At 33.0% G+C, this 22,464-nt stretch overlaps 8 protein-coding genes across 11 annotated transcripts in view; 3 read left to right on the top strand and 5 right to left on the bottom strand.

Moving 5' to 3' along the window:
• Window positions 1–10,898, bottom strand: part of LOC108732331 (ATP-dependent RNA helicase DHX36-like) — a 12,590-nt gene extending 1,692 nt beyond the window's left edge. The window contains exons 1-9 of the mRNA XM_018463070.1: window positions 10,705–10,898; window positions 9,255–10,600; window positions 8,673–9,184; window positions 8,164–8,615; window positions 7,978–8,101; window positions 7,661–7,917; window positions 7,436–7,595; window positions 6,494–7,381; window positions 6,288–6,439 (exon numbers count right to left, since the gene is read on the bottom strand). Of these exons, the coding sequence (XP_018318572.1) occupies window positions 6,288–6,439; window positions 6,494–7,381; window positions 7,436–7,595; window positions 7,661–7,917; window positions 7,978–8,101; window positions 8,164–8,615; window positions 8,673–9,184; window positions 9,255–10,593 (3,884 nt within the window). The 5' untranslated portion in view covers window positions 10,594–10,600; window positions 10,705–10,898. The remainder of the gene's footprint in view (window positions 1–6,287; window positions 6,440–6,493; window positions 7,382–7,435; window positions 7,596–7,660; window positions 7,918–7,977; window positions 8,102–8,163; window positions 8,616–8,672; window positions 9,185–9,254; window positions 10,601–10,704) is intronic.
• On the top strand, window positions 548–1,039 carry LOC108732334 (39S ribosomal protein L33, mitochondrial). The gene is made up of 3 exons (XM_018463073.1): window positions 548–670; window positions 724–827; window positions 881–1,039. The coding sequence occupies exons 1-3, from the start codon at window positions 549–551 to the stop codon at window positions 931–933; spliced, it is 279 nt and encodes a 92-aa protein (XP_018318575.1). The 5' UTR covers window position 548; the 3' UTR covers window positions 934–1,039.
• On the bottom strand, window positions 1,085–3,213 carry LOC112904266 (myosin heavy chain 95F-like). The gene is made up of 6 exons (XM_025973889.1): window positions 2,983–3,213; window positions 2,657–2,917; window positions 2,032–2,207; window positions 1,844–1,973; window positions 1,481–1,790; window positions 1,085–1,309 (listed from the first exon to the last, which is right to left on the bottom strand). The coding sequence occupies exons 1-6, from the start codon at window positions 3,064–3,066 to the stop codon at window positions 1,173–1,175; spliced, it is 1,098 nt and encodes a 365-aa protein (XP_025829674.1). The 5' UTR covers window positions 3,067–3,213; the 3' UTR covers window positions 1,085–1,172.
• Window positions 3,341–3,832, top strand: LOC112904267 (39S ribosomal protein L33, mitochondrial-like). The gene is made up of 3 exons (XM_025973891.1): window positions 3,341–3,463; window positions 3,517–3,620; window positions 3,674–3,832. The coding sequence occupies exons 1-3, from the start codon at window positions 3,342–3,344 to the stop codon at window positions 3,724–3,726; spliced, it is 279 nt and encodes a 92-aa protein (XP_025829676.1). The 5' UTR covers window position 3,341; the 3' UTR covers window positions 3,727–3,832.
• On the bottom strand, window positions 3,878–6,006 carry LOC112904265 (myosin heavy chain 95F-like). Its single transcript, XM_025973888.1, has 6 exons — window positions 5,776–6,006; window positions 5,450–5,710; window positions 4,825–5,000; window positions 4,637–4,766; window positions 4,274–4,583; window positions 3,878–4,102 (listed from the first exon to the last, which is right to left on the bottom strand). The coding sequence occupies exons 1-6, from the start codon at window positions 5,857–5,859 to the stop codon at window positions 3,966–3,968; spliced, it is 1,098 nt and encodes a 365-aa protein (XP_025829673.1). The 5' UTR covers window positions 5,860–6,006; the 3' UTR covers window positions 3,878–3,965.
• Window positions 10,899–11,138: 240 nt separating the features above from the next.
• LOC108732333 (exocyst complex component 4) lies at window positions 11,139–21,894 on the bottom strand. Of its 4 annotated transcripts, none has more exons than XM_025973882.1 (17): window positions 21,679–21,894; window positions 21,288–21,440; window positions 20,865–20,964; window positions 14,373–14,451; window positions 14,158–14,323; window positions 13,908–14,101; window positions 13,716–13,851; window positions 13,381–13,656; window positions 13,203–13,327; window positions 12,958–13,146; window positions 12,734–12,899; window positions 12,457–12,677; window positions 12,150–12,393; window positions 11,904–12,092; window positions 11,699–11,848; window positions 11,435–11,641; window positions 11,139–11,381 (listed from the first exon to the last, which is right to left on the bottom strand). In XM_025973882.1, exons 1-17 carry the CDS (start codon window positions 21,733–21,735, stop codon window positions 11,214–11,216), a joined length of 2,820 nt encoding a protein of 939 aa, XP_025829667.1. In that variant the 5' UTR covers window positions 21,736–21,894; the 3' UTR covers window positions 11,139–11,213. The 4 variants fall into 4 exon arrangements, with proteins under 4 accessions (XP_025829667.1, XP_025829668.1, XP_025829670.1 ...); XM_025973883.1 differs by lacking the exons at window positions 20,865–20,964; window positions 21,288–21,440; window positions 21,679–21,894 and adding exons at window positions 14,876–15,028; window positions 15,129–15,215; window positions 15,267–15,482 and having other exon boundaries at window positions 14,373–14,551; XM_025973885.1 differs by lacking the exons at window positions 20,865–20,964; window positions 21,288–21,440; window positions 21,679–21,894 and adding exons at window positions 14,876–15,028; window positions 15,129–15,201; window positions 15,267–15,284 and having other exon boundaries at window positions 14,373–14,551.
• On the top strand, window positions 15,913–16,404 carry LOC112904263 (39S ribosomal protein L33, mitochondrial-like). The gene is made up of 3 exons (XM_025973886.1): window positions 15,913–16,035; window positions 16,089–16,192; window positions 16,246–16,404. Exons 1-3 carry the CDS (start codon window positions 15,914–15,916, stop codon window positions 16,296–16,298), a joined length of 279 nt encoding a protein of 92 aa, XP_025829671.1. The 5' UTR covers window position 15,913; the 3' UTR covers window positions 16,299–16,404.
• LOC108732332 (myosin heavy chain 95F-like) overlaps window positions 16,450–22,464 on the bottom strand; it is a 12,484-nt gene continuing 6,469 nt past the window's right edge. The window contains exons 4-16 of the mRNA XM_025973880.1: window positions 20,294–20,703; window positions 20,072–20,229; window positions 19,859–20,023; window positions 19,455–19,678; window positions 19,201–19,395; window positions 18,917–19,141; window positions 18,647–18,854; window positions 18,348–18,592; window positions 18,022–18,282; window positions 17,397–17,572; window positions 17,209–17,338; window positions 16,846–17,155; window positions 16,450–16,674 (exon numbers count right to left, since the gene is read on the bottom strand). Coding sequence (XP_025829665.1) covers window positions 16,538–16,674; window positions 16,846–17,155; window positions 17,209–17,338; window positions 17,397–17,572; window positions 18,022–18,282; window positions 18,348–18,592; window positions 18,647–18,854; window positions 18,917–19,141; window positions 19,201–19,395; window positions 19,455–19,678; window positions 19,859–20,023; window positions 20,072–20,229; window positions 20,294–20,703 — 2,844 coding nt within the window. The 3' untranslated portion in view covers window positions 16,450–16,537. The remainder of the gene's footprint in view (window positions 16,675–16,845; window positions 17,156–17,208; window positions 17,339–17,396; window positions 17,573–18,021; window positions 18,283–18,347; window positions 18,593–18,646; window positions 18,855–18,916; window positions 19,142–19,200; window positions 19,396–19,454; window positions 19,679–19,858; window positions 20,024–20,071; window positions 20,230–20,293; window positions 20,704–22,464) is intronic.

Here is a 22,464-nt window from a genome sequence, read left to right as displayed (position 1 = left end):
TACACCTCCGTTTGTATCCATCATTTCTGCCTATGATATCAGACACTATTTATTATAAAACATCTGTACCATTTTATAACATATTCCATGATCTCTATGGGAACAATGTAAAATTAATTGTTGACAATAATATGTTAACAATAGTACTTTTTATACTTTAGTGTTATGTAGCATAGATAAGGTTTTGGAGTATGATCATAGATTAGTATGATTTATACTTAACGTTTATACTAGTACATTGTCAAATTCAAATATCTTTATAATTTTTATAAACTAATTTGCTGAGGTAATGGACACAACTTTTGACGATATGTGGGGTTCCTGGAATTGGACTAACACAATGAAAGCAAGCTTTTTAGAACATACGGCTTATTCTCGATCCCTATTGAGTATTTTGTTTATTATATTAATTCTAACAATATTTATTATATTTAAACTATTAAATTTGATGCATATGACCCGAATATTGGGTGATAGGTGGCAACCATTGTAATTAATTTAAATACCGTTTTATGCCAATTATACTACATTCTGCATTAAAGTATTCTATGATTTATATGTCTTTTAACAGACATAGTATAAATATAACCTTTGAAAAAGAGATTTCTCGGTTATTTTATGATAATACAATGTTTTTAACTAATATTCTACTCAAAAGAGTGAAATCTAAGTAAGTAAATAATGTCATTTTTTTAATAAAAAATAAATTATACCACTTTTTAGACGGATTATGGTCCAAATGGAAAGTGTGGTTAGTGGACATAGATATATTGCTATAAGAGATAGATTAGCTGAAAAATTAGAAGTTATAAAATTTGATCCTTTTCGTAAGAGTGAAAATTAATTTTAAAACATTAACTTCATAGTTTCTTTGTTTCAGTTCAAACAGAATCTTTGTATAGGGAAAAGAAAAAAATTAGAAGTATGAAGTAGAGTACACTCCTTGTCTATGATTTATACCATTTATACTGTGAAGATGTTCATTGATACGGAACTATTGATGTATATCTACCATTGAACAAAATACATTTTAAATGTATGTTGTAGTATAATTTTATAATTTAACGAAATTTAAACGAATAAAGCTTCTTTAAGTTATATTTTATCTTATGAAATGAAAAATTATGTATAATTAATGAAATTGTACTAAAGTTGGTCGGTTAACGCTGTTATTAGATTGAAATGTACGGTTTTCCCCCATATTGTTCCCATTGTGTTTCAAATTCATTTTCTGAAATTGCGGCATTTCGTTTTTTCAATAATCCCGATTCTTCTAAAGATAATTCGCACATTTGTAGGTCGTCCTTCCCTAAAAATTATTTTCTTATGGCGTACTACAGTATAATTAGGTATATATATACAGCAGTATATATTAATGCAGTTTCTCTTGGAGAGATGGCGCGGACATAAACAAATGTATATTAACATATACGAAAAATCTACAGTATAATAAAAAATGTCGAGATATTTAAATAATTACCTGCAACTAAAAGAACTGGTCGTTTATTAGGGAGTAAGTGTAATTGCCTGGCAACGTACTGTCCCTGAAAATGGGCATACCACCAACCCCTTTCACGAGGATCTTTTGATCCTGATTTTCTGATTGCTACTCGGAAATATCTCGCCTTGTTGTCATGATTATCCAGATTTAATGGTTTTGGTTTTCTTTTTGCGATAGCTTGAGGAATTCTTTCAATGTCGTCATTTAAACTAGCCGATGCTGTTCCTTTGTTTTTCAATCTCCATTCATGGTAAATTTTTAGACGACGATGAAATTCATATTTACAGGCCTAATAATGGAAGAATTTTGCATATTTTCCAATTTATTGAGGTCTTTACTTACTTCTAACAGTTCTTCGTCGGCAGGAGAACTAACAAGAATGTTACGAAGTTCAAAATATTTCCATTTTGAAAGATCTAATTTTGCGTTGCCGTAAATAGCAGCTCTCTTTTGTCTTTTTACCGCTTCTAATCTAATGATTTACAGTAATTACGTATTAATTAATGTAAAAAGTAACATTTTTTACTGACCTAGGGCCAATCTGTGAACTTTCGTCCACTTTTCCATTACTTTCGACAGCCAATCGAAGCGCCACTTCGTGGTCTTGTCTTTCTAATTCAAGCAATTCGCGAAGTCTTTGTTCTTCTTCCGCTAACTTTACTATTTCCGCTTGAAGTTCCGATAATCTTTGTTTATCCAATTCATCCTAAAAATAAAAAAACAACAGTTTTAACTGACATGCATTAACTCTTGCTGGAACATTTTAAAATGCACTTATAAAGACAATCGTTTGGAGAGTTACACCACACTTTTTATTGATAAAACTAAACATGTGCTTATCACAAGTTCTCCAAGTACCTATTTCAATATTATTATTGGATAAAAACATGTACTACAACATTTATAATAAACCAGGTTTTACCTGCGGCTTCGCTCGCGTTAATGTCAAATACTGTAGCGACCACATAAAATTAATTGTTATATCCCCCGAGAACAGTATTTTTTCTGGATAAAATGTACCCTATGTTCTTCTCTGAACCCCTGACAAAATACGTACAAAATTTCATGACAATCGGTTGAGTAATTTAGGCATGAAATGGTAACAAATAAACAAACAAACACATTCGCATTTATAATATTAGTTATAATACTGACCTGTTTTTTGCGTTCCAGTTGTTCTTGTTTCTTTCTTCGAATCGAATTGAGATTTATAGTTCTATTTATTTGTTCTGTACGTTTTCTTCTTTCTTCCTTTTCGTTCAGTTTAATTTCTTGTTTCATACTTTGCTCTAACTCTTTTAAGTTTTCATTCTCTTGAGTAACACTTTTCTTTAATTCGTTAATGTATTTATTAATTTTAGAAGCGAGTTGATTATACAAGTCATCGATAGTGTTTTCACTTAATTTGCTTTCTCCCTAAAAATAACAATCAGGCTTTAGTTACTTACGATTCTCAGAAATATATTTAATGATATTACTACCTTAATTTTAGAAATTGCTTTCTTAATTTCCTCTTTCAAATTGTTTATGTCTTTGGCCACACTTTTCTTATTATTTTCTTTCATCCCTAAGGCTACTATTTCTATTTGTTTGACGTTTTTGTTGAGATTTTGGATCTTTTTTAGACACTTAATTTTGGGTCGATTGTATTTTCTAGCCAAATATCCTCGAAATATTTGTTGTATTTTTGTTGCTGCGGCTCTCCGCTTCAAAATATCTATATTTAAACTATTAAATTTGATGCATATGACCCGAATATTGGGTGATAGGTGGCAACCATTGTAATTAATTTAAATACCGTTTTATGCCAATTATACTACATTCTGCATTAAAGTATTCTATGATTTATATGTCTTTTAACAGACATAGTATAAATATAACCTTTGAAAAAGAGATTTCTCGGTTATTTTATGATAATACAATGTTTTTAACTAATATTCTACTCAAAAGAGTGAAATCTAAGTAAGTAAATAATGTCATTTTTTTAATAAAAAATAAATTATACCACTTTTTAGACGGATTATGGTCCAAATGGAAAGTGTGGTTAGTGGACATAGATATATTGCTATAAGAGATAGATTAGCTGAAAAATTAGAAGTTATAAAATTTGATCCTTTTCGTAAGAGTGAAAATTAATTTTAAAACATTAACTTCATAGTTTCTTTGTTTCAGTTCAAACAGAATCTTTGTATAGGGAAAAGAAAAAAATTAGAAGTATGAAGTAGAGTACACTCCTTGTCTATGATTTATACCATTTATACTGTGAAGATGTTCATTGATACGGAACTATTGATGTATATCTACCATTGAACAAAATACATTTTAAATGTATGTTGTAGTATAATTTTATAATTTAACGAAATTTAAACGAATAAAGCTTCTTTAAGTTATATTTTATCTTATGAAATGAAAAATTATGTATAATTAATGAAATTGTACTAAAGTTGGTCGGTTAACGCTGTTATTAGATTGAAATGTACGGTTTTCCCCCATATTGTTCCCATTGTGTTTCAAATTCATTTTCTGAAATTGCGGCATTTCGTTTTTTCAATAATCCCGATTCTTCTAAAGATAATTCGCACATTTGTAGGTCGTCCTTCCCTAAAAATTATTTTCTTATGGCGTACTACAGTATAATTAGGTATATATATACAGCAGTATATATTAATGCAGTTTCTCTTGGAGAGATGGCGCGGACATAAACAAATGTATATTAACATATACGAAAAATCTACAGTATAATAAAAAATGTCGAGATATTTAAATAATTACCTGCAACTAAAAGAACTGGTCGTTTATTAGGGAGTAAGTGTAATTGCCTGGCAACGTACTGTCCCTGAAAATGGGCATACCACCAACCCCTTTCACGAGGATCTTTTGATCCTGATTTTCTGATTGCTACTCGGAAATATCTCGCCTTGTTGTCATGATTATCCAGATTTAATGGTTTTGGTTTTCTTTTTGCGATAGCTTGAGGAATTCTTTCAATGTCGTCATTTAAACTAGCCGATGCTGTTCCTTTGTTTTTCAATCTCCATTCATGGTAAATTTTTAGACGACGATGAAATTCATATTTACAGGCCTAATAATGGAAGAATTTTGCATATTTTCCAATTTATTGAGGTCTTTACTTACTTCTAACAGTTCTTCGTCGGCAGGAGAACTAACAAGAATGTTACGAAGTTCAAAATATTTCCATTTTGAAAGATCTAATTTTGCGTTGCCGTAAATAGCAGCTCTCTTTTGTCTTTTTACCGCTTCTAATCTAATGATTTACAGTAATTACGTATTAATTAATGTAAAAAGTAACATTTTTTACTGACCTAGGGCCAATCTGTGAACTTTCGTCCACTTTTCCATTACTTTCGACAGCCAATCGAAGCGCCACTTCGTGGTCTTGTCTTTCTAATTCAAGCAATTCGCGAAGTCTTTGTTCTTCTTCCGCTAACTTTACTATTTCCGCTTGAAGTTCCGATAATCTTTGTTTATCCAATTCATCCTAAAAATAAAAAAACAACAGTTTTAACTGACATGCATTAACTCTTGCTGGAACATTTTAAAATGCACTTATAAAGACAATCGTTTGGAGAGTTACACCACACTTTTTATTGATAAAACTAAACATGTGCTTATCACAAGTTCTCCAAGTACCTATTTCAATATTATTATTGGATAAAAACATGTACTACAACATTTATAATAAACCAGGTTTTACCTGCGGCTTCGCTCGCGTTAATGTCAAATACTGTAGCGACCACATAAAATTAATTGTTATATCCCCCGAGAACAGTATTTTTTCTGGATAAAATGTACCCTATGTTCTTCTCTGAACCCCTGACAAAATACGTACAAAATTTCATGACAATCGGTTGAGTAATTTAGGCATGAAATGGTAACAAATAAACAAACAAACACATTCGCATTTATAATATTAGTTATAATACTGACCTGTTTTTTGCGTTCCAGTTGTTCTTGTTTCTTTCTTCGAATCGAATTGAGATTTATAGTTCTATTTATTTGTTCTGTACGTTTTCTTCTTTCTTCCTTTTCGTTCAGTTTAATTTCTTGTTTCATACTTTGCTCTAACTCTTTTAAGTTTTCATTCTCTTGAGTAACACTTTTCTTTAATTCGTTAATGTATTTATTAATTTTAGAAGCGAGTTGATTATACAAGTCATCGATAGTGTTTTCACTTAATTTGCTTTCTCCCTAAAAATAACAATCAGGCTTTAGTTACTTACGATTCTCAGAAATATATTTAATGATATTACTACCTTAATTTTAGAAATTGCTTTCTTAATTTCCTCTTTCAAATTGTTTATGTCTTTGGCCACACTTTTCTTATTATTTTCTTTCATCCCTAAGGCTACTATTTCTATTTGTTTGACGTTTTTGTTGAGATTTTGGATCTTTTTTAGACACTTAATTTTGGGTCGATTGTATTTTCTAGCCAAATATCCTCGAAATATTTGTTGTATTTTTGTTGCTGCGGCTCTCCGCTTCAAAATATCNTCAAGTAGGTACCTGTAATCGTTATTTCTTATTAGTATTCATAGTTAAACAATCTTATGTTATGGCGAAATGTCTACTAATCTACTTCGCTTGGATTGAATTTATAGCGCCGAACATGACCGAGCAGTTTCGGTTTCGGTCGTAGTTTCGGCAGGTTTGCCGCCGAAACCGAAACTAAACCGAAACTCGTTTTTCTGCCGAAACTCGACCGAAACCGAAACAGAAACCGAACTTTCGGTCGGACACTACATCCAATCGACAATAATTTACATACCTGGTACATTCGTAAGGCACATTGTACGTACTAAGCCACTTTACGCGGTGCGAGGTGTTGTACAAGATGCGTCCCAAGGTTTTCAGTTGTGCGACCCCTTGGAAGGCGCGGGATCTTTGGACGGAAAAGAACAAGACGACGTTTGCGTCTTTCTGTAAACGAAAAACTCAAATAGTATCGAACAAAGTGTGCTCCATACAACTTACGTTAGGTAAATTTATAAGTTTTCTTTCCATGTGTGGCGAAAACAGCCACGTTCCCTGCGCTTGACTTATTTGAATGCTTTTCATTGTCTTGGGTTTGACTACGAAAAACTGAACGTCACCAGTAATGCAATTGTCAAACTGTTCCGTCTTCTTTGGGGACCGTGGGACGCCCCTGTAGTTATTATTAAAATATTCACAACTGGTCGAAGGCGTGGGCATATCCTGTTGATTCCTAGTCCTCCAATTGTTCTGGTGAGACGACGAGGGCTCTTGGTGTTGAAAATTCGTTCCACAATTATCCTGAGAGCTGTTTGACCTCCAATTTTCTGTTTCTTTCCTTTCCATTTCCATGAGAGCTTTCCGGAAGAGTTCAGCGTGATTGTTTTCGGAATATTCATTCCTTAACATGGCTTTTAAGGGTAAATAAGGGCTTGCAGGAAAATCTCGCCAAGTTGGAGCAGGATCCGATCTTCCCATGGGTTCTTGCTGGGGTCGGATTCGGGTTTTAGGAATGGCACCTTTACCTCTCACATAGGCTCTGTCGTTATTGCCAACCCTTTGACTACCTGCTCGAAATGCTCTAACACTGTCAAAAGAAATTGGTTTTGGAGGAATCCCTATCCCTTCAGGTTGTTTCAAACCGTATTTGGCATCTTCGACGTGGAGTATCTCTAAAAGGCCTTTCAAGATGCCATTTTCCTGCGACGTTGGCACGGTATGCGGATTTAAAACCTTCTTCAACACTATTGTGTCCAACATCTTCCTCAGCTTAAGAAGATTAGTATTCGGGATCTCAAACGTTATCCAGTCGTCAATTGTAAAAGTCGTGGTGGGATCGTGTTCGTTTTCTATGAAAGACTTCGTTTCTTGACCACACATCAATGCAATCTGCAAATAAACAAACTGTAAATTTCAGAGAACCACAAAAGGGGACAAATTTACCATTATGGGTGTCACAACAGTGCCAAACTTTATACTAGACTGGAGTCTCATTTTTATCAGTTCTTCATAAAGGATCCACAGTCCGTCAGCTTCTTTATCTCCAGCTAAATTTAGACGTTTCAAACAGGATATATTATGAATAAAGACCTTCTTTTCTGTCCTAAAATAGAAAAAGAGAAAGAAATTGAAATTATCCAATCAAATTTTTAAAAAATAATAGTTTACTTTGTACGTAAGCTGTTTTCATGAACGTAAGCAACGTTTGGGTAAAGCCCCGCACTCATAGCAGCCTTTATCATGGGCCAACTCTCGGCGTGAACGTTGAGCAGCTGTATGGCATCGGAGGGACGAGTGGGGACGAATCCTGCAGCCCTTAATTGCTTCAAAAGCTGCGCCCTATTTCCAGCAATTATTTCCATCGACGCTGCACTCACAAAGTTTTGACGACAGAAAAGCCGCTCCTTATTATTACTTCGTGCGTGCTGTTATTAAAAGAACAAAATAAATATACCTCTAACGGCCTTGTAAATGATAAAATCTACCTGCCATTCCTGGAAAACCTTCAACAATATCATGTGATCGCTGAAACTTTGTCCAGAAAATTCATGACGCCTTTGATTGCATAGGGTCTTTTTTTCAGAATTTATGGGCAAAATGAAGGGGTCCCTTAAAAAAAAAAACAAGATATAAGATGAATTTCAACACATATCACTTATTATTTAACTTACTTATAGGTCAACGATGCAACTATGGTCAACATGGGATCTAAGCATTTTAGAACTATAGAATAAATCAACATTTTTCCCAAATGGGGCTCAACAGACAACTGTAACATATGAGAACCCAAAGCGGTTAAGTTTTCGTCCTCGTCCAGAGCTCCAAGAGATATTAAGGAGGCTATTGCAGACTCCACGGACCTTTTAGATGGTCGATCCATGGCCTTATCCAAGAATTCGGCTATGGACATATCTTGTAGGCACAATAATTTGGTTAAAAGACAAAGTTCGTGTAAAGGGACCCTAACAATTTCAGGGGTACGATAAGGCAAAAACGAATCATACGTCTCTTTAGAGTACAAACAGTAACATTCTCCTGGACGAGTTCTGCCAGCTCTGCCCCGTCTCTGGTCAGCGTTAGATTTAGAAATCCAAAAAGTTTGAAGAGAAGAAATGCCACTGATCTAAAGAAGTTTGATTTAAATTACTTTTGGATTAGCAATGAAAAAGATATGACTTACTGCATCATAAGTCTTTTCCTTCATTTTTCCAGAGTCAATAACGTAAACCACATCATCAATAGTAATACTAGTTTCGGCAATATTTGTAGACAATATTAGTTTTTGTTTCCCCTGGATAACGTTGAAAACCTGAGCCTGATTTCCAATCTGCATGCTACTGTGCAATATATAAATTTCAAAATCGTTGTCATTGAAACTATTGTGTTGCGTTATCGCGTCTCTGCAGTTCAGTATGTCTTCGTAGCCGGGTAAAAATACAAGAACACTCCCAGAAGGATCTTTTTCTCGAATAAAGAAAATTATTCTTGCGATAAGATTACAATCAATCGCATCTCTAGATATTATTTTATCACATGCGTCAAGAAGTTCGGAACTGTAGGCGGCATTGGGAATGGTATTGGGTTTGGCAGCATTCATTAAAGATAAAAGTTCCAGGACATCCCATTTATTGTAATATGCAGCCCAATCAGCCGCAGAAAGCCCTTCACAAGACTTCAGAGATATATCAGCTCCTATTGAAAAAATAAAGAATTTAAACAAATGCAATTTAAGAATTATTTTGCATTTATTTAAAAAACTAACCCATGCAAAGAAGTTGTTCAACAAGCTCGAGCTGCCCATACATTATAGCTGCCATTAAGGGGGTATACCCTCTGGAATTTTGCTGGTCAATCCATGCTGATTCGGACAAAATTAATTGCATAACATGAGCAAAAGTATCTTCGGTTCCATGTGCAATGCATTCGTCTATTGCCGCAATCATTTCGTTTTTTAACACTTCGTCATATTCGGAACTCATTTTGCAGGCTCCTGCGTCAGAACCATCTTCAGAGAATTCATCGGTTCTAGGTGCGTACAGTTCATAATCTATCTTTTGTAAAATTTCAGGAAGGTAATGCCTTTCTACCGGATACATTTTCCCTGGTATGGTCATTATAGATGCAGTGGGAAAGTAAGATTTGAATTCTGAAATATTCATGGTGGCTGACATAAGTATCAGCTTCATATTAGGGTATTCATGGAGACATTCGCGAAGACATATCATTAGAAAGTCAGAAAATTTGTCCCTCTCGTGTATCTCGTCCAATATAACGTGTGTTACATTAACTAGGCACTTGTAGCCTTTCATGCAGGTCCTTAACAGGACCCCGTTTGTGCAATAAATCAAAGACGTTTTAGGACCCATACTTGACTCCAGTTTAATTTGATAACCAACTGTTTGCCCCACTTTTTCCCCCCTTTCTTTTGCTACCCTTTCAGCCACAGAAACAGCAGAGATGCGTCTAGGTTGACAGCAAATAATGCGGCAAGGCTTATTTTTACTGCAAAAGTCTTCTAAGATAAATTGGGGAAATTGTGTCGTTTTACCTGATCCAGTTTCAGAAGTTACTATAACTATTTGATTATTTTCTAAATGACTTAGAAATTCGTCTCGACAATTCCACGATGGTAACGTTTTACGAAAATTTAACAAATTATTGGGCTGAATTTGTGGCACATTAACAAGATTTCCATAGCTGAGCCTTCCAAAATTAGAATCGTTTAGTATCTGCTTGCTGATATTGTTTTTGTTTGCAATATTAATACTGGCATATGAACCATGTTGGTATATTAACTCATTTAGAGCTGAGTCAGCTTCCTCGCTCAAATTTAGTAATGTAGCAGCACTCATTGTGGAGGTGTTTTTTGATATGGTCAGTATTCGGTTTGGTTCTTTACCTGATGATTTTGTACTCAAGCCAATTGATTGGCATCGTCTGTGAATAAATGCTCGTTCTACTTTTGATAAGCCTGAAGGGAAAGTATGAAATGTGCGCTCAGGGTCGTCCATAAAAAGTTTTAGTTCATGTTCCACAAAATCTTTGCAACTTTTCTCAATTTTTTCTTCAAGGGGTGCTTTACTGTTTCGGGACTTCGACATTCTCTTGCTACGTGTAAATCAAACAAAAAACATACATAACACAATACAATAATTAGAAAATGTTTTTTAAAGAGAACTAAAATACAGTTTTGAGGTTAACTTCACACTTACTCAATTTCTACTTTCTCTTTGAATCGATGACGCCTAGTATTGTATGTTGAAAGTTGTTTTAATTAATTTCACATAACTGAAATCACAAATACACATCAGTTTACAAAATTTTGGCAAATTAAATAAATATTTTTTAACGGAAATTTAAACGTGTAACTGTCACACCGCCATTTCTGTACAATTGTTATTTAAATTCTATGGTTCCATTCTTGTAGAGTGATCAATTGTTGCACAGTTCGTTCACCCCAACCAACAATTAATATTTGTAATATTTTAAAGTTTATTCACCCTGGGCAACAATCAAGTAGTAAAATATCGTCATTGTAAGTTTACTGACCTTAAAACAACATCTGGTGAATATAAAGCTTTATTTAGTATTTAAAAAGTAATATGAAACATATTTAAACTAAATATTACTTTATAAATCCACAAAATGATAATGTTAGCCTTTTAATAGAATAATTACAATAATTCTTAGATTGTACTATTGGTATCAATAAATAACTACATTAAACTTGAACACCAACTTCTCCTAAAATATCTGAGAGCCTTTCTAAATGAACATTAACGTTTCCAATATCTTTTTCTGCTTTACTTCTATTCAGTAACTGAAAAGCATTCATATATTCCAACTCAGAGAATTCTGGTCCTTTCTCAACAATACTATTCAATATTTCCTACAAAAAGAACTCAAACATTATAAATATTAATTATTAAAGTACTTCATTACCTCTGGCGTCAAAAAGAACAATTCAAAGTAATGCCTTGCATGATCTAAAGCCACTTCTCTAGTCATTGTTATGTTTGTCAAGGTCTGCTGCAAGGCAAATATGTTTCTACACATTCTTTGGATCCCTGCCTCATTAATGACCTGACGATATTGCGAAGAACTTATCAAAATTTTTGCTATTAGATGACCTAAGCCTTCAAATATATACTGAAAAGGAACAACAAATTATTACGTTATCTAATTTAAATGCTCAACCTATTTCACCTTGCATTTTCTTGGATGCAAACTAGAAGTCATGGCTTCATCCACATTAGCTAAGACTCTACTTAATTCTAAAACTTTCGGATCGGGTTCGTGGGTTTCTGCGTTGTAGTCGCTCTGAGCCAACAAATAATGAAAACACTGCACTCGGACCTGCACAATCATAATTAAATGCAAATTAAGCTACCTACTTGAACCCTCACAATACCTCCAAATGTAGCAATAGCAAGCATGTGTTCGCAAGTTCGTCGAAATCTTGGGCAACACTCGTTAATTGATGAAGAGTTGCAGAAGAAACAGGTGATGGAGTCTCTACTGCATTCGGTTTTGGGGGGGCAAGGGTGGGTTCATGTCTAAACTGACTAGCAAAGTGAAGCATTCTAACAGAGAACCATTCCTTAAAAACAATGTTAATATAGTTTTAATAACTCAATTTTCAATATTTGAAACTCACCATACTTTCTTGCAACTGTGCTAGTTCCTTTAGTAAAGACATATCTGACAAAATTTCTCCTGAACTCACTCCCCCTTCCCCAAGGTTGCTTGCAAGTATCTCAGCTTCTCTTCTGTTTCGTTGCCTTATGTCTTCTGGACTTTCCTCTTCAGGGTGTAACTCCTGCCCTGCTCTGGATACTTTCCTTTCGTGCCTGGCTTGATGTTCTTGTTGTGCTTTTAGGTTCATCCAGTTAGGTAAAGATCTTTAAAGGTAAATTAACTTTTACCTGACTTATTAAATGCAATATTGACTTCAAATTGTATACTTTAAAAATCTACTGATATCTTCATCTTTCAACCAAGCTGCACTACATATTCGTCTATCCTCGGAATGTGGTTGGACAATTCCCTGATAGGCGGCGTGGCATGTTTCCCGGTATTCTCTTAACGCTATAGAAACAGATCTTACAATGTCCTCCCCATAAAGAGGTAAAGCTTGCCAGTAATCAGTCCATTTCCGAATTATCTTTTCAACGTTTACTGTGCTCTGTAAAATGGAATATGTAATGAAAAGTTGACGCAAAGTGGCTAATTCTAACTAACAACAAGTAAAGGTTTATAATCGGTGGTAGCATCAAGTAAAATAGTAGATTTCCAAGCGTCTACAGCTCTAACCACTGCCTCTATCTGATTTAATGTTTCTATCCTCTTGCGAATTAAGAACACATCTTTTACATTATTTGAAAGAAACTGATTCAGGGACGAACTTCTACAAGCAAAATTGAAAGCAAATTGAAGTTAACCGAGTTTTAACAACGAAATTTTACCCCGGTTTTAATTCCAATGACTTTTCAATTTCATCCACGAAATTAATAAGCGGTACGAAGACTGTTAAAATATTTTCTGAATCTGCAGGGCACACTAATACTTTGTTAGAGGCTTGTGCCTCCTTTGAGGAATTTCCGGAAGACACTGAACCTGATGCAGAGTCAAACTTGAATAGCGCTTTCTTTTTCCTGGAAAATAATTCAATTTTTGCGCATTTTTTTGGAAAAACTCTCGAAAAACTTACGTTTGTTGCTTTCTTCGCGAAAAATATGATGACAAATCGTTATTATTCGAAAAATTATCTGGTATTAACTGCGAATCATTCGACATATTTTGCATATCCAAATAGTCGTTTAATAGAAACTGAAGCTAAAAATGTAAATGAATTAGCCTTAAAATCAATTAAAAATACTATAGCTTACAATGACTTGCACTTGGCCCCAGTAAAACTTCATGTCATACAACTTTACATCGACTTTATGGGCCTTGGAAGCATTCATTAAATACTGAACAATAACTTCTTGAGCTTTCCCAATTTGCCTAAACTGTTCAAATAAAGTGTGCATCAACTCTAAGAGAGTTACTTCTCCATTTAAAGCAGAATCCTCACATCCCTGCACAGCAAACACATCATTTACATGATAAGTTGTGTGTTGTACAATGATTAGCAATTCACTCTGCATTCCTGTTTTCAATTTCTGTAAAAAGTATCATTTTGTCATTGGTTAAACAGGACTTCCAAAAATAATAGTGTTACCTCAACCAAAAAAGGCAGCTTTTCTAAAATTGCAAAGCATTTTATTAAAATAGCTATGAAGTGTGCAGAATTTTTTTCAGGGTTGTCTATGTTTAAGTTTTCTTCCACTTCAAAATCATCATCCTTAATTGAGAGCCTGTAAATTACGCGTTAGGATAACAAACCCTGTCTTCTTTATTACATAATATTTACTGGGAAATATCCAGTATATTTTTCCTAGCTACAGCCCTCTGCCTTGCTGATAGTCTCAGTTCAGTGCTGCGTTGTAAAGGAGAATCAAATAAAAAGTCTCTGCCAGATCCTTGTCTTCTGAGTGCTAGAGCATTCTGAGCGGTCTTCACATAAATATGGTTTTTGAGTTCATGAAGTAGTTGAATATGCAAATTCTAAAAAAAATTTTTTTTAAAAATGTTTGCCAACTCCTGTGGTACAACGTTTATACCTCTTTTTTAACTTCAAGATTTTGACTTAGTTCTTTTAGCCCTTCTACACCATCAAAATTCTCTTTTCCTAATGACACCGCTTCTATAAGGAGATTGGTAGCATGCAAATATTGTTTCCGAGAAAGATGAAAATTTATTTTGTTAGGGATATCATTTAAAGTTTCACTAAAAGAAAATTGAATAAGAAACTACTATGCAAATTAAATACACTTACATTTTTTCCAGTAATTGAAGCATATACTTATATTCCAAGTGTTCAGTCCATAATTTTCTCAACTCATCACTTCTACAATGTAAAAGGGATTTACAAGCCTTTAAATTTTCTTTTACAGTCCTTATTTTCTCACGGGATTCCCTTATTGAAGATGAAATTGAACTAAATAGTTGCATCACCTTTAAAATTGATTTAATTACTTACAACAACAGTATTATTCTTGATTTAGCTAAACTAGGTGCAATAATGATAAGACATATTCTTAATTTAACTATTTATAATATTGGTATAACATATGCTTGATTTGACTAGTTACAACAATGGTATGACATATTTCTGTTCTAACTAAAGTAGTCACAACAATAGCATAACATATTCTTAATCTTACTAAAACAGTCATAACAATGGTATGACATATTCTTGATTTGACTAGTCAAATTAGTACATAATAATGTGCATTTGAATTAACTGATATGTTTCTTTTTATTTGATTAGAATAATACCTTTGTTAAGTCACCTTCATGTCTTGAAACTAACTCATCTAATCGCTTGTCACTTTGTTTATATTCAGCTTCAAGTTTAGCCTTTTCTTTCTCACGTTGCTCATTGGTCTCACTAGCTGATAAAGTCCTAATAACTGACATTAGCAGACCACTCTAAAATATTTAAAAATAAAGGAAAGGTTATTATGAAGTTATCTTCAACTAATTTAAATAAACTAGTGGACTAAATTTTGGTTATTTCTATTAAACTTACGGTTTTCTTTGAAAAAACCATTATTAAATGAGTGTTATTATTTATTTTGAGCAGCTGTATACTGTTTTAATTCCTTAAAATTAACACCTTTAGAACAGCAGTAAAACTTTATTATCATTAATTAATTAGAAGACTTACACTTTCTTTAAGGGGTTTTACTCCCCTAGGTGGTTTAGTGGGTGGCAAAATCTCCATATCTTGAAATTTTATTGTATCACTATTATATATTTACATAACTACACCTCCGTTTGTATCCATCATTTCTGCCTATGATATCAGACACTATTTATTATAAAACATCTGTACCATTTTATAACATATTCCATGATCTCTATGGGAACAATGTAAAATTAATTGTTGACAATAATATGTTAACAATAGTACTTTTTATACTTTAGTGTTATGTAGCATAGATAAGGTTTTGGAGTATGATCATAGATTAGTATGATTTATACTTAACGTTTATACTAGTACATTGTCAAATTCAAATATCTTTATAATTTTTATAAACTAATTTGCTGAGGTAATGGACACAACTTTTGACGATATGTGGGGTTCCTGGAATTGGACTAACACAATGAAAGCAAGCTTTTTAGAACATACGGCTTATTCTCGATCCCTATTGAGTATTTTGTTTATTATATTAATTCTAACAATATTTATTATATTTAAACTATTAAATTTGATGCATATGACCCGAATATTGGGTGATAGGTGGCAACCATTGTAATTAATTTAAATACCGTTTTATGCCAATTATACTACATTCTGCATTAAAGTATTCTATGATTTATATGTCTTTTAACAGACATAGTATAAATATAACCTTTGAAAAAGAGATTTCTCGGTTATTTTATGATAATACAATGTTTTTAACTAATATTCTACTCAAAAGAGTGAAATCTAAGTAAGTAAATAATGTCATTTTTTTAATAAAAAATAAATTATACCACTTTTTAGACGGATTATGGTCCAAATGGAAAGTGTGGTTAGTGGACATAGATATATTGCTATAAGAGATAGATTAGCTGAAAAATTAGAAGTTATAAAATTTGATCCTTTTCGTAAGAGTGAAAATTAATTTTAAAACATTAACTTCATAGTTTCTTTGTTTCAGTTCAAACAGAATCTTTGTATAGGGAAAAGAAAAAAATTAGAAGTATGAAGTAGAGTACACTCCTTGTCTATGATTTATACCATTTATACTGTGAAGATGTTCATTGATACGGAACTATTGATGTATATCTACCATTGAACAAAATACATTTTAAATGTATGTTGTAGTATAATTTTATAATTTAACGAAATTTAAACGAATAAAGCTTCTTTAAGTTATATTTTATCTTATGAAATGAAAAATTATGTATAATTAATGAAATTGTACTAAAGTTGGTCGGTTAACGCTGTTATTAGATTGAAATGTACGGTTTTCCCCCATATTGTTCCCATTGTGTTTCAAATTCATTTTCTGAAATTGCGGCATTTCGTTTTTTCAATAATCCCGATTCTTCTAAAGATAATTCGCACATTTGTAGGTCGTCCTTCCCTAAAAATTATTTTCTTATGGCGTACTACAGTATAATTAGGTATATATATACAGCAGTATATATTAATGCAGTTTCTCTTGGAGAGATGGCGCGGACATAAACAAATGTATATTAACATATACGAAAAATCTACAGTATAATAAAAAATGTCGAGATATTTAAATAATTACCTGCAACTAAAAGAACTGGTCGTTTATTAGGGAGTAAGTGTAATTGCCTGGCAACGTACTGTCCCTGAAAATGGGCATACCACCAACCCCTTTCACGAGGATCTTTTGATCCTGATTTTCTGATTGCTACTCGGAAATATCTCGCCTTGTTGTCATGATTATCCAGATTTAATGGTTTTGGTTTTCTTTTTGCGATAGCTTGAGGAATTCTTTCAATGTCGTCATTTAAACTAGCCGATGCTGTTCCTTTGTTTTTCAATCTCCATTCATGGTAAATTTTTAGACGACGATGAAATTCATATTTACAGGCCTAATAATGGAAGAATTTTGCATATTTTCCAATTTATTGAGGTCTTTACTTACTTCTAACAGTTCTTCGTCGGCAGGAGAACTAACAAGAATGTTACGAAGTTCAAAATATTTCCATTTTGAAAGATCTAATTTTGCGTTGCCGTAAATAGCAGCTCTCTTTTGTCTTTTTACCGCTTCTAATCTAATGATTTACAGTAATTACGTATTAATTAATGTAAAAAGTAACATTTTTTACTGACCTAGGGCCAATCTGTGAACTTTCGTCCACTTTTCCATTACTTTCGACAGCCAATCGAAGCGCCACTTCGTGGTCTTGTCTTTCTAATTCAAGCAATTCGCGAAGTCTTTGTTCTTCTTCCGCTAACTTTACTATTTCCGCTTGAAGTTCCGATAATCTTTGTTTATCCAATTCATCCTAAAAATAAAAAAACAACAGTTTTAACTGACATGCATTAACTCTTGCTGGAACATTTTAAAATGCACTTATAAAGACAATCGTTTGGAGAGTTACACCACACTTTTTATTGATAAAACTAAACATGTGCTTATCACAAGTTCTCCAAGTACCTATTTCAATATTATTATTGGATAAAAACATGTACTACAACATTTATAATAAACCAGGTTTTACCTGCGGCTTCGCTCGCGTTAATGTCAAATACTGTAGCGACCACATAAAATTAATTGTTATATCCCCCGAGAACAGTATTTTTTCTGGATAAAATGTACCCTATGTTCTTCTCTGAACCCCTGACAAAATACGTACAAAATTTCATGACAATCGGTTGAGTAATTTAGGCATGAAATGGTAACAAATAAACAAACAAACACATTCGCATTTATAATATTAGTTATAATACTGACCTGTTTTTTGCGTTCCAGTTGTTCTTGTTTCTTTCTTCGAATCGAATTGAGATTTATAGTTCTATTTATTTGTTCTGTACGTTTTCTTCTTTCTTCCTTTTCGTTCAGTTTAATTTCTTGTTTCATACTTTGCTCTAACTCTTTTAAGTTTTCATTCTCTTGAGTAACACTTTTCTTTAATTCGTTAATGTATTTATTAATTTTAGAAGCGAGTTGATTATACAAGTCATCGATAGTGTTTTCACTTAATTTGCTTTCTCCCTAAAAATAACAATCAGGCTTTAGTTACTTACGATTCTCAGAAATATATTTAATGATATTACTACCTTAATTTTAGAAATTGCTTTCTTAATTTCCTCTTTCAAATTGTTTATGTCTTTGGCCACACTTTTCTTATTATTTTCTTTCATCCCTAAGGCTACTATTTCTATTTGTTTGACGTTTTTGTTGAGATTTTGGATCTTTTTTAGACACTTAATTTTGGGTCGATTGTATTTTCTAGCCAAATATCCTCGAAATATTTGTTGTATTTTTGTTGCTGCGGCTCTCCGCTTCAAAATATCGTTCCTAACTAAACCAAAAAGTAAACAAACGAAAACTAACTTGAAAATGATTAAAAACGTACACTTTAGTGCGACCAGGATTCCAAATTGAGATTGAGTCCACCTGGACCGTGTTAGCCACTGTTTGCTGCGCCTTATCATCACTTTTAATTCATCCGGGTTTGATCTGATAATCCTGTCCAATTCGGAAAACTTTCCCAGTTTAAAGAACACTCTTGTAATTCCGAATTTGTAGTTTTCTTCTGCCACATCAGTACTGTACAATAAAGCCTAAAATGCGGTAGCCAAAGAATTAATTACGTTTCGGATTAATTACTTATAACACAGTTTACTTCGCAAAACGATTTGGGTCTCAACCTGTTGACCTCGTCCGGAAAATAACTCGAGTACGTGGAATACACTTCCGCAAAAGGTGATCTACTGGGATATCCGTGCTTCATAAGATCTAAAGCGTGAATAACTCCGGAACTTTTAAGCTGGGTTAAGCATACAGGGCCGTCGAACTTTCGTTCTATCATATTCAAATTTGGTTTGATACAACGAATAAAGCTGGTGCCCTAAAAACTCATTTAATAAGTACCTATTTCAAAAGCGTCAGACGTTTGAAATTCCTTACGTTATTTTTTAATTTTTCCATCAGTTCTGCCAATTGCTTTTTAAATTTGCTTCCTACGCTTACGAAAGCCAGTTTACCTGCTTGGACGTTTGTGCTCTTGTTAAAAAAAGACTGAATTAAATCATTTTGGCTTTGCTGAACTATTTCTTCTAAGGATGCGTGAAGAGCGTCATTGTTTTTCTCAATAAAAAAACCCTAAGAAAAAGAAATCTTATGGGAGATATTTCGTGGTGAAAATTGAAAATATTTCGTACAGTTTCATAACATACGGCACCAGCAAAGTGTCGTATCAGAAATCCTTCGTCATCTCGGATGTTCCTGTGGGCCTGTAATTTGGAAGATCTTGGAAAATCCAGCCTAAAATGACCAGACCATTGGGTAAACACTTCGGTGGTAAAGTGTTGGAATGACGGTTTTGGCATCTTAGATTCTTCATCTAACAGGGTGAAGATACCCTTTTTGGGCGCTTCAATGAGGTCTTAAAAAATTAAAACTGATACTGTCCTGATTTGGGTCTAAAAACCGTCGTCGGTTGGAGTTTTTTCCTAACGTTTCGCTCGCATGCTCCATCCAGTATCAGAGATGGAAGGATCTTTGAAGAAGTTCGTCGAAACGTTAGGAAGCAACATAAAGAATATTTAGATAATAAAACGCGTACCTATACAGTCTTGATTATCGATAAATTTTATTTCTGGGATATCGATGGCTTCTCGAGTGTACAAATCCGTTTCGTATTTTAAGATTTTTTCGTTAAAAAAATGCTGCAATTTTTCGTTACAATAGTTTATGCAAAACTGTTCGAAACTGTTGACCGTAAAGAATTCTAAAAAAATACTAATTTTATAGAAATAATTGCAATACATAAACTCACCAAATCCAGCTATATCAAGAACACCAATATAATAGCTAGAAGTTCTGAACGGTATACTTTTATTGATTCTGTGAACAATATAATCAAAAAGTTTGCTATAGATCGCTTTAGCAAGAGCATCCCTTGCGTTATTGGCTTCTGTGATTTTTAATGGAACCCTATACGAATGAATGTTTCATTTGTTACGAACTTTCTGGGGAGATACTAACATACATAACTCACATTATTAGAGTGCCACGGTGATAACTTTTGTTGCTTTGCATTGATTTGTAAACAAGGGCTTGCCTAATTCGGGTCTGATCGATCCCCAGCAATTCACAAGCTACAGAGAGGGATTTTTCGCTGGCTTCCGAGACTGTACAGCTACCCCTTGTATCATCGGTAACTTCTTCAAATTGAACATTTCCCAAATGAAGAACTGCAGATACCGTGCTGTAAATGTCTAGCTTTTCTTTATCGCTCAAGCCCATTATCGACAATGCTTTGTCAAGCTCAAGAAAGCTTTCGACATCGTCCATGAGATTGTCTCGCAGTGGTCCTTTTTTGGAATGGTCGGCGCTTTTTTGAGACGAATGTAATTTCTTTTCGGAAGGTGCTTTTGTAAAATATCTCGTGCAGCCGCGCTTCAAATACTTAAAAACATTGGACTTTATAAAAGAGTTTGACATTGGAGTTTTTCTGGTTTACTGGCCATGATCTATAGGGTTGTTCGGAAAGTCATTTCGTTATTTTTTGTGGAATTGAAAGACAGTTTTCGTATAATAAACAAATACTTNCTCATCACTTCTACAATGTAAAAGGGATTTACAAGCCTTTAAATTTTCTTTTACAGTCCTTATTTTCTCACGGGATTCCCTTATTGAAGATGAAATTGAACTAAATAGTTGCATCACCTTTAAAATTGATTTAATTACTTACAACAACAGTATTATTCTTATTTAGCTAAACTAGGTGCAATAATGATAAGACATATTCTTAATTTAACTATTTATAATATTGGTATAACATATGCTTGATTTGACTAGTTACAACAATGGTATGACATATTTCTGTTCTAACTAAAGTAGTCACAACAATAGCATAACATATTCTTAATCTTACTAAAACAGTCATAACAATGGTATGACATATTCTTGATTTGACTAGTCAAATTAGTACATAATAATGTGCATTTGAATTAACTGATATGTTTCTTTTTATTTGATTAGAATAATACCTTTGTTAAGTCACCTTCATGTCTTGAAACTAACTCATCTAATCGCTTGTCACTTTGTTTATATTCAGCTTCAAGTTTAGCCTTTTCTTTCTCACGTTGCTCATTGGTCTCACTAGCTGATAAAGTCCTAATAACTGACATTAGCAGACCACTCTAAAATATTTAAAAATAAAGGAAAGGTTATTATGAAGTTATCTTCAACTAATTTAAATAAACTAGTGGACTAAATTTTGGTTATTTCTATTAAACTTACGGTTTTCTTTGAAAAAACCATTATTAAATGAGTGTTATTATTTATTTTGAGCAGCTGTATACTGTTTTAATTCCTTAAAATTAACACCTTTAGAACAGCAGTAAAACTTTATTATCATTAATTAATTAGAAGACTTACACTTTCTTTAAGGGGTTTTACTCCCCTAGGTGGTTTAGTGGGTGGCAAAATCTCCATATCTTGAAATTTTATTGTATCACTATTATATATTTACATAACTACACCTCCGTTTGTATCCATCATTTCTGCCTATGATATCAGACACTATTTATTATAAAACATCTGTACCATTTTATAACATATTCCATGATCTCTATGGGAACAATGTAAAATTAATTGTTGACAATAATATGTTAACAATAGTACTTTTTATACTTTAGTGTTATGTAGCATAGATAAGGTTTTGGAGTATGATCATAGATTAGTATGATTTATACTTAACGTTTATACTAGTACATTGTCAAATTCAAATATCTTTATAATTTTTATAAACTAATTTGCTGAGGTAATGGACACAACTTTTGACGATATGTGGGGTTCCTGGAATTGGACTAACACAATGAAAGCAAGCTTTTTAGAACATACGGCTTATTCTCGATCCCTATTGAGTATTTTGTTTATTATATTAATTCTAACAATATTTATTATATTTAAACTATTAAATTTGATGCATATGACCCGAATATTGGGTGATAGGTGGCAACCATTGTAATTAATTTAAATACCGTTTTATGCCAATTATACTACATTCTGCATTAAAGTATTCTATGATTTATATGTCTTTTAACAGACATAGTATAAATATAACCTTTGAAAAAGAGATTTCTCGGTTATTTTATGATAATACAATGTTTTTAACTAATATTCTACTCAAAAGAGTGAAATCTAAGTAAGTAAATAATGTCA

The sequence above is a fragment of the Agrilus planipennis genome, unplaced genomic scaffold (genome assembly GCF_000699045.2).
Source record: "Agrilus planipennis isolate EAB-ADULT unplaced genomic scaffold, Apla_2.0 scaffold30, whole genome shotgun sequence".
NCBI lineage: Eukaryota > Metazoa > Arthropoda > Insecta > Coleoptera > Buprestidae > Agrilus > Agrilus planipennis.
The sequence above is the reverse complement of the archived record's forward strand: the minus strand, read 5'-3'. Positions and strand labels throughout refer to the sequence as shown.

Bases quoted from the DNA above. Each gene is read 5' to 3' on its own strand.
- LOC108732333 (XM_025973882.1), bottom strand. From the start codon at position 21,735: ATGGAGATTTTGCCACCCACTAAACCACCTAGGGGAGTAAAACCCCTT. The intron at 20,965-21,287 runs GTATTATTCTAA...TCAATTTTAAAG, and splicing joins ATGAAGGTGACTTAACAAAG to GTGATGCAACTATTTAGTTC. The intron at 12,093-12,149 runs GTGAGTTTCAAA...ATTGTTTTTAAG, and splicing joins CACAGTTGCAAGAAAGTATG to GAATGGTTCTCTGTTAGAAT.
- LOC112904266 (XM_025973889.1), bottom strand. From the start codon at position 3,066: ATGAAAGAAAATAATAAGAAAAGTGTGGCCAAAGACATAAACAATTTG. The intron at 1,974-2,031 runs GTCAGTAAAAAA...GTAAATCATTAG, and splicing joins AGTTCACAGATTGGCCCTAG to ATTAGAAGCGGTAAAAAGAC. The intron at 1,791-1,843 runs GTAAGTAAAGAC...TTCCATTATTAG, and splicing joins CCGACGAAGAACTGTTAGAA to GCCTGTAAATATGAATTTCA.
- LOC112904263 (XM_025973886.1), top strand. From the start codon at position 15,914: ATGATTTATATGTCTTTTAACAGACATAGTATAAATATAACCTTTGAA. The intron at 16,036-16,088 runs GTAAGTAAATAA...ACCACTTTTTAG, and splicing joins CTCAAAAGAGTGAAATCTAA to ACGGATTATGGTCCAAATGG. The intron at 16,193-16,245 runs GTAAGAGTGAAA...TCTTTGTTTCAG, and splicing joins TATAAAATTTGATCCTTTTC to TTCAAACAGAATCTTTGTAT.
- LOC112904267 (XM_025973891.1), top strand. From the start codon at position 3,342: ATGATTTATATGTCTTTTAACAGACATAGTATAAATATAACCTTTGAA. The intron at 3,464-3,516 runs GTAAGTAAATAA...ACCACTTTTTAG, and splicing joins CTCAAAAGAGTGAAATCTAA to ACGGATTATGGTCCAAATGG. The intron at 3,621-3,673 runs GTAAGAGTGAAA...TCTTTGTTTCAG, and splicing joins TATAAAATTTGATCCTTTTC to TTCAAACAGAATCTTTGTAT.
- LOC112904265 (XM_025973888.1), bottom strand. From the start codon at position 5,859: ATGAAAGAAAATAATAAGAAAAGTGTGGCCAAAGACATAAACAATTTG. The intron at 4,584-4,636 runs GTAAGTAAAGAC...TTCCATTATTAG, and splicing joins CCGACGAAGAACTGTTAGAA to GCCTGTAAATATGAATTTCA. The intron at 4,103-4,273 runs GTAATTATTTAA...AATAATTTTTAG, and splicing joins ACCAGTTCTTTTAGTTGCAG to GGAAGGACGACCTACAAATG.
- LOC108732334 (XM_018463073.1), top strand. From the start codon at position 549: ATGATTTATATGTCTTTTAACAGACATAGTATAAATATAACCTTTGAA. The intron at 671-723 runs GTAAGTAAATAA...ACCACTTTTTAG, and splicing joins CTCAAAAGAGTGAAATCTAA to ACGGATTATGGTCCAAATGG. The intron at 828-880 runs GTAAGAGTGAAA...TCTTTGTTTCAG, and splicing joins TATAAAATTTGATCCTTTTC to TTCAAACAGAATCTTTGTAT.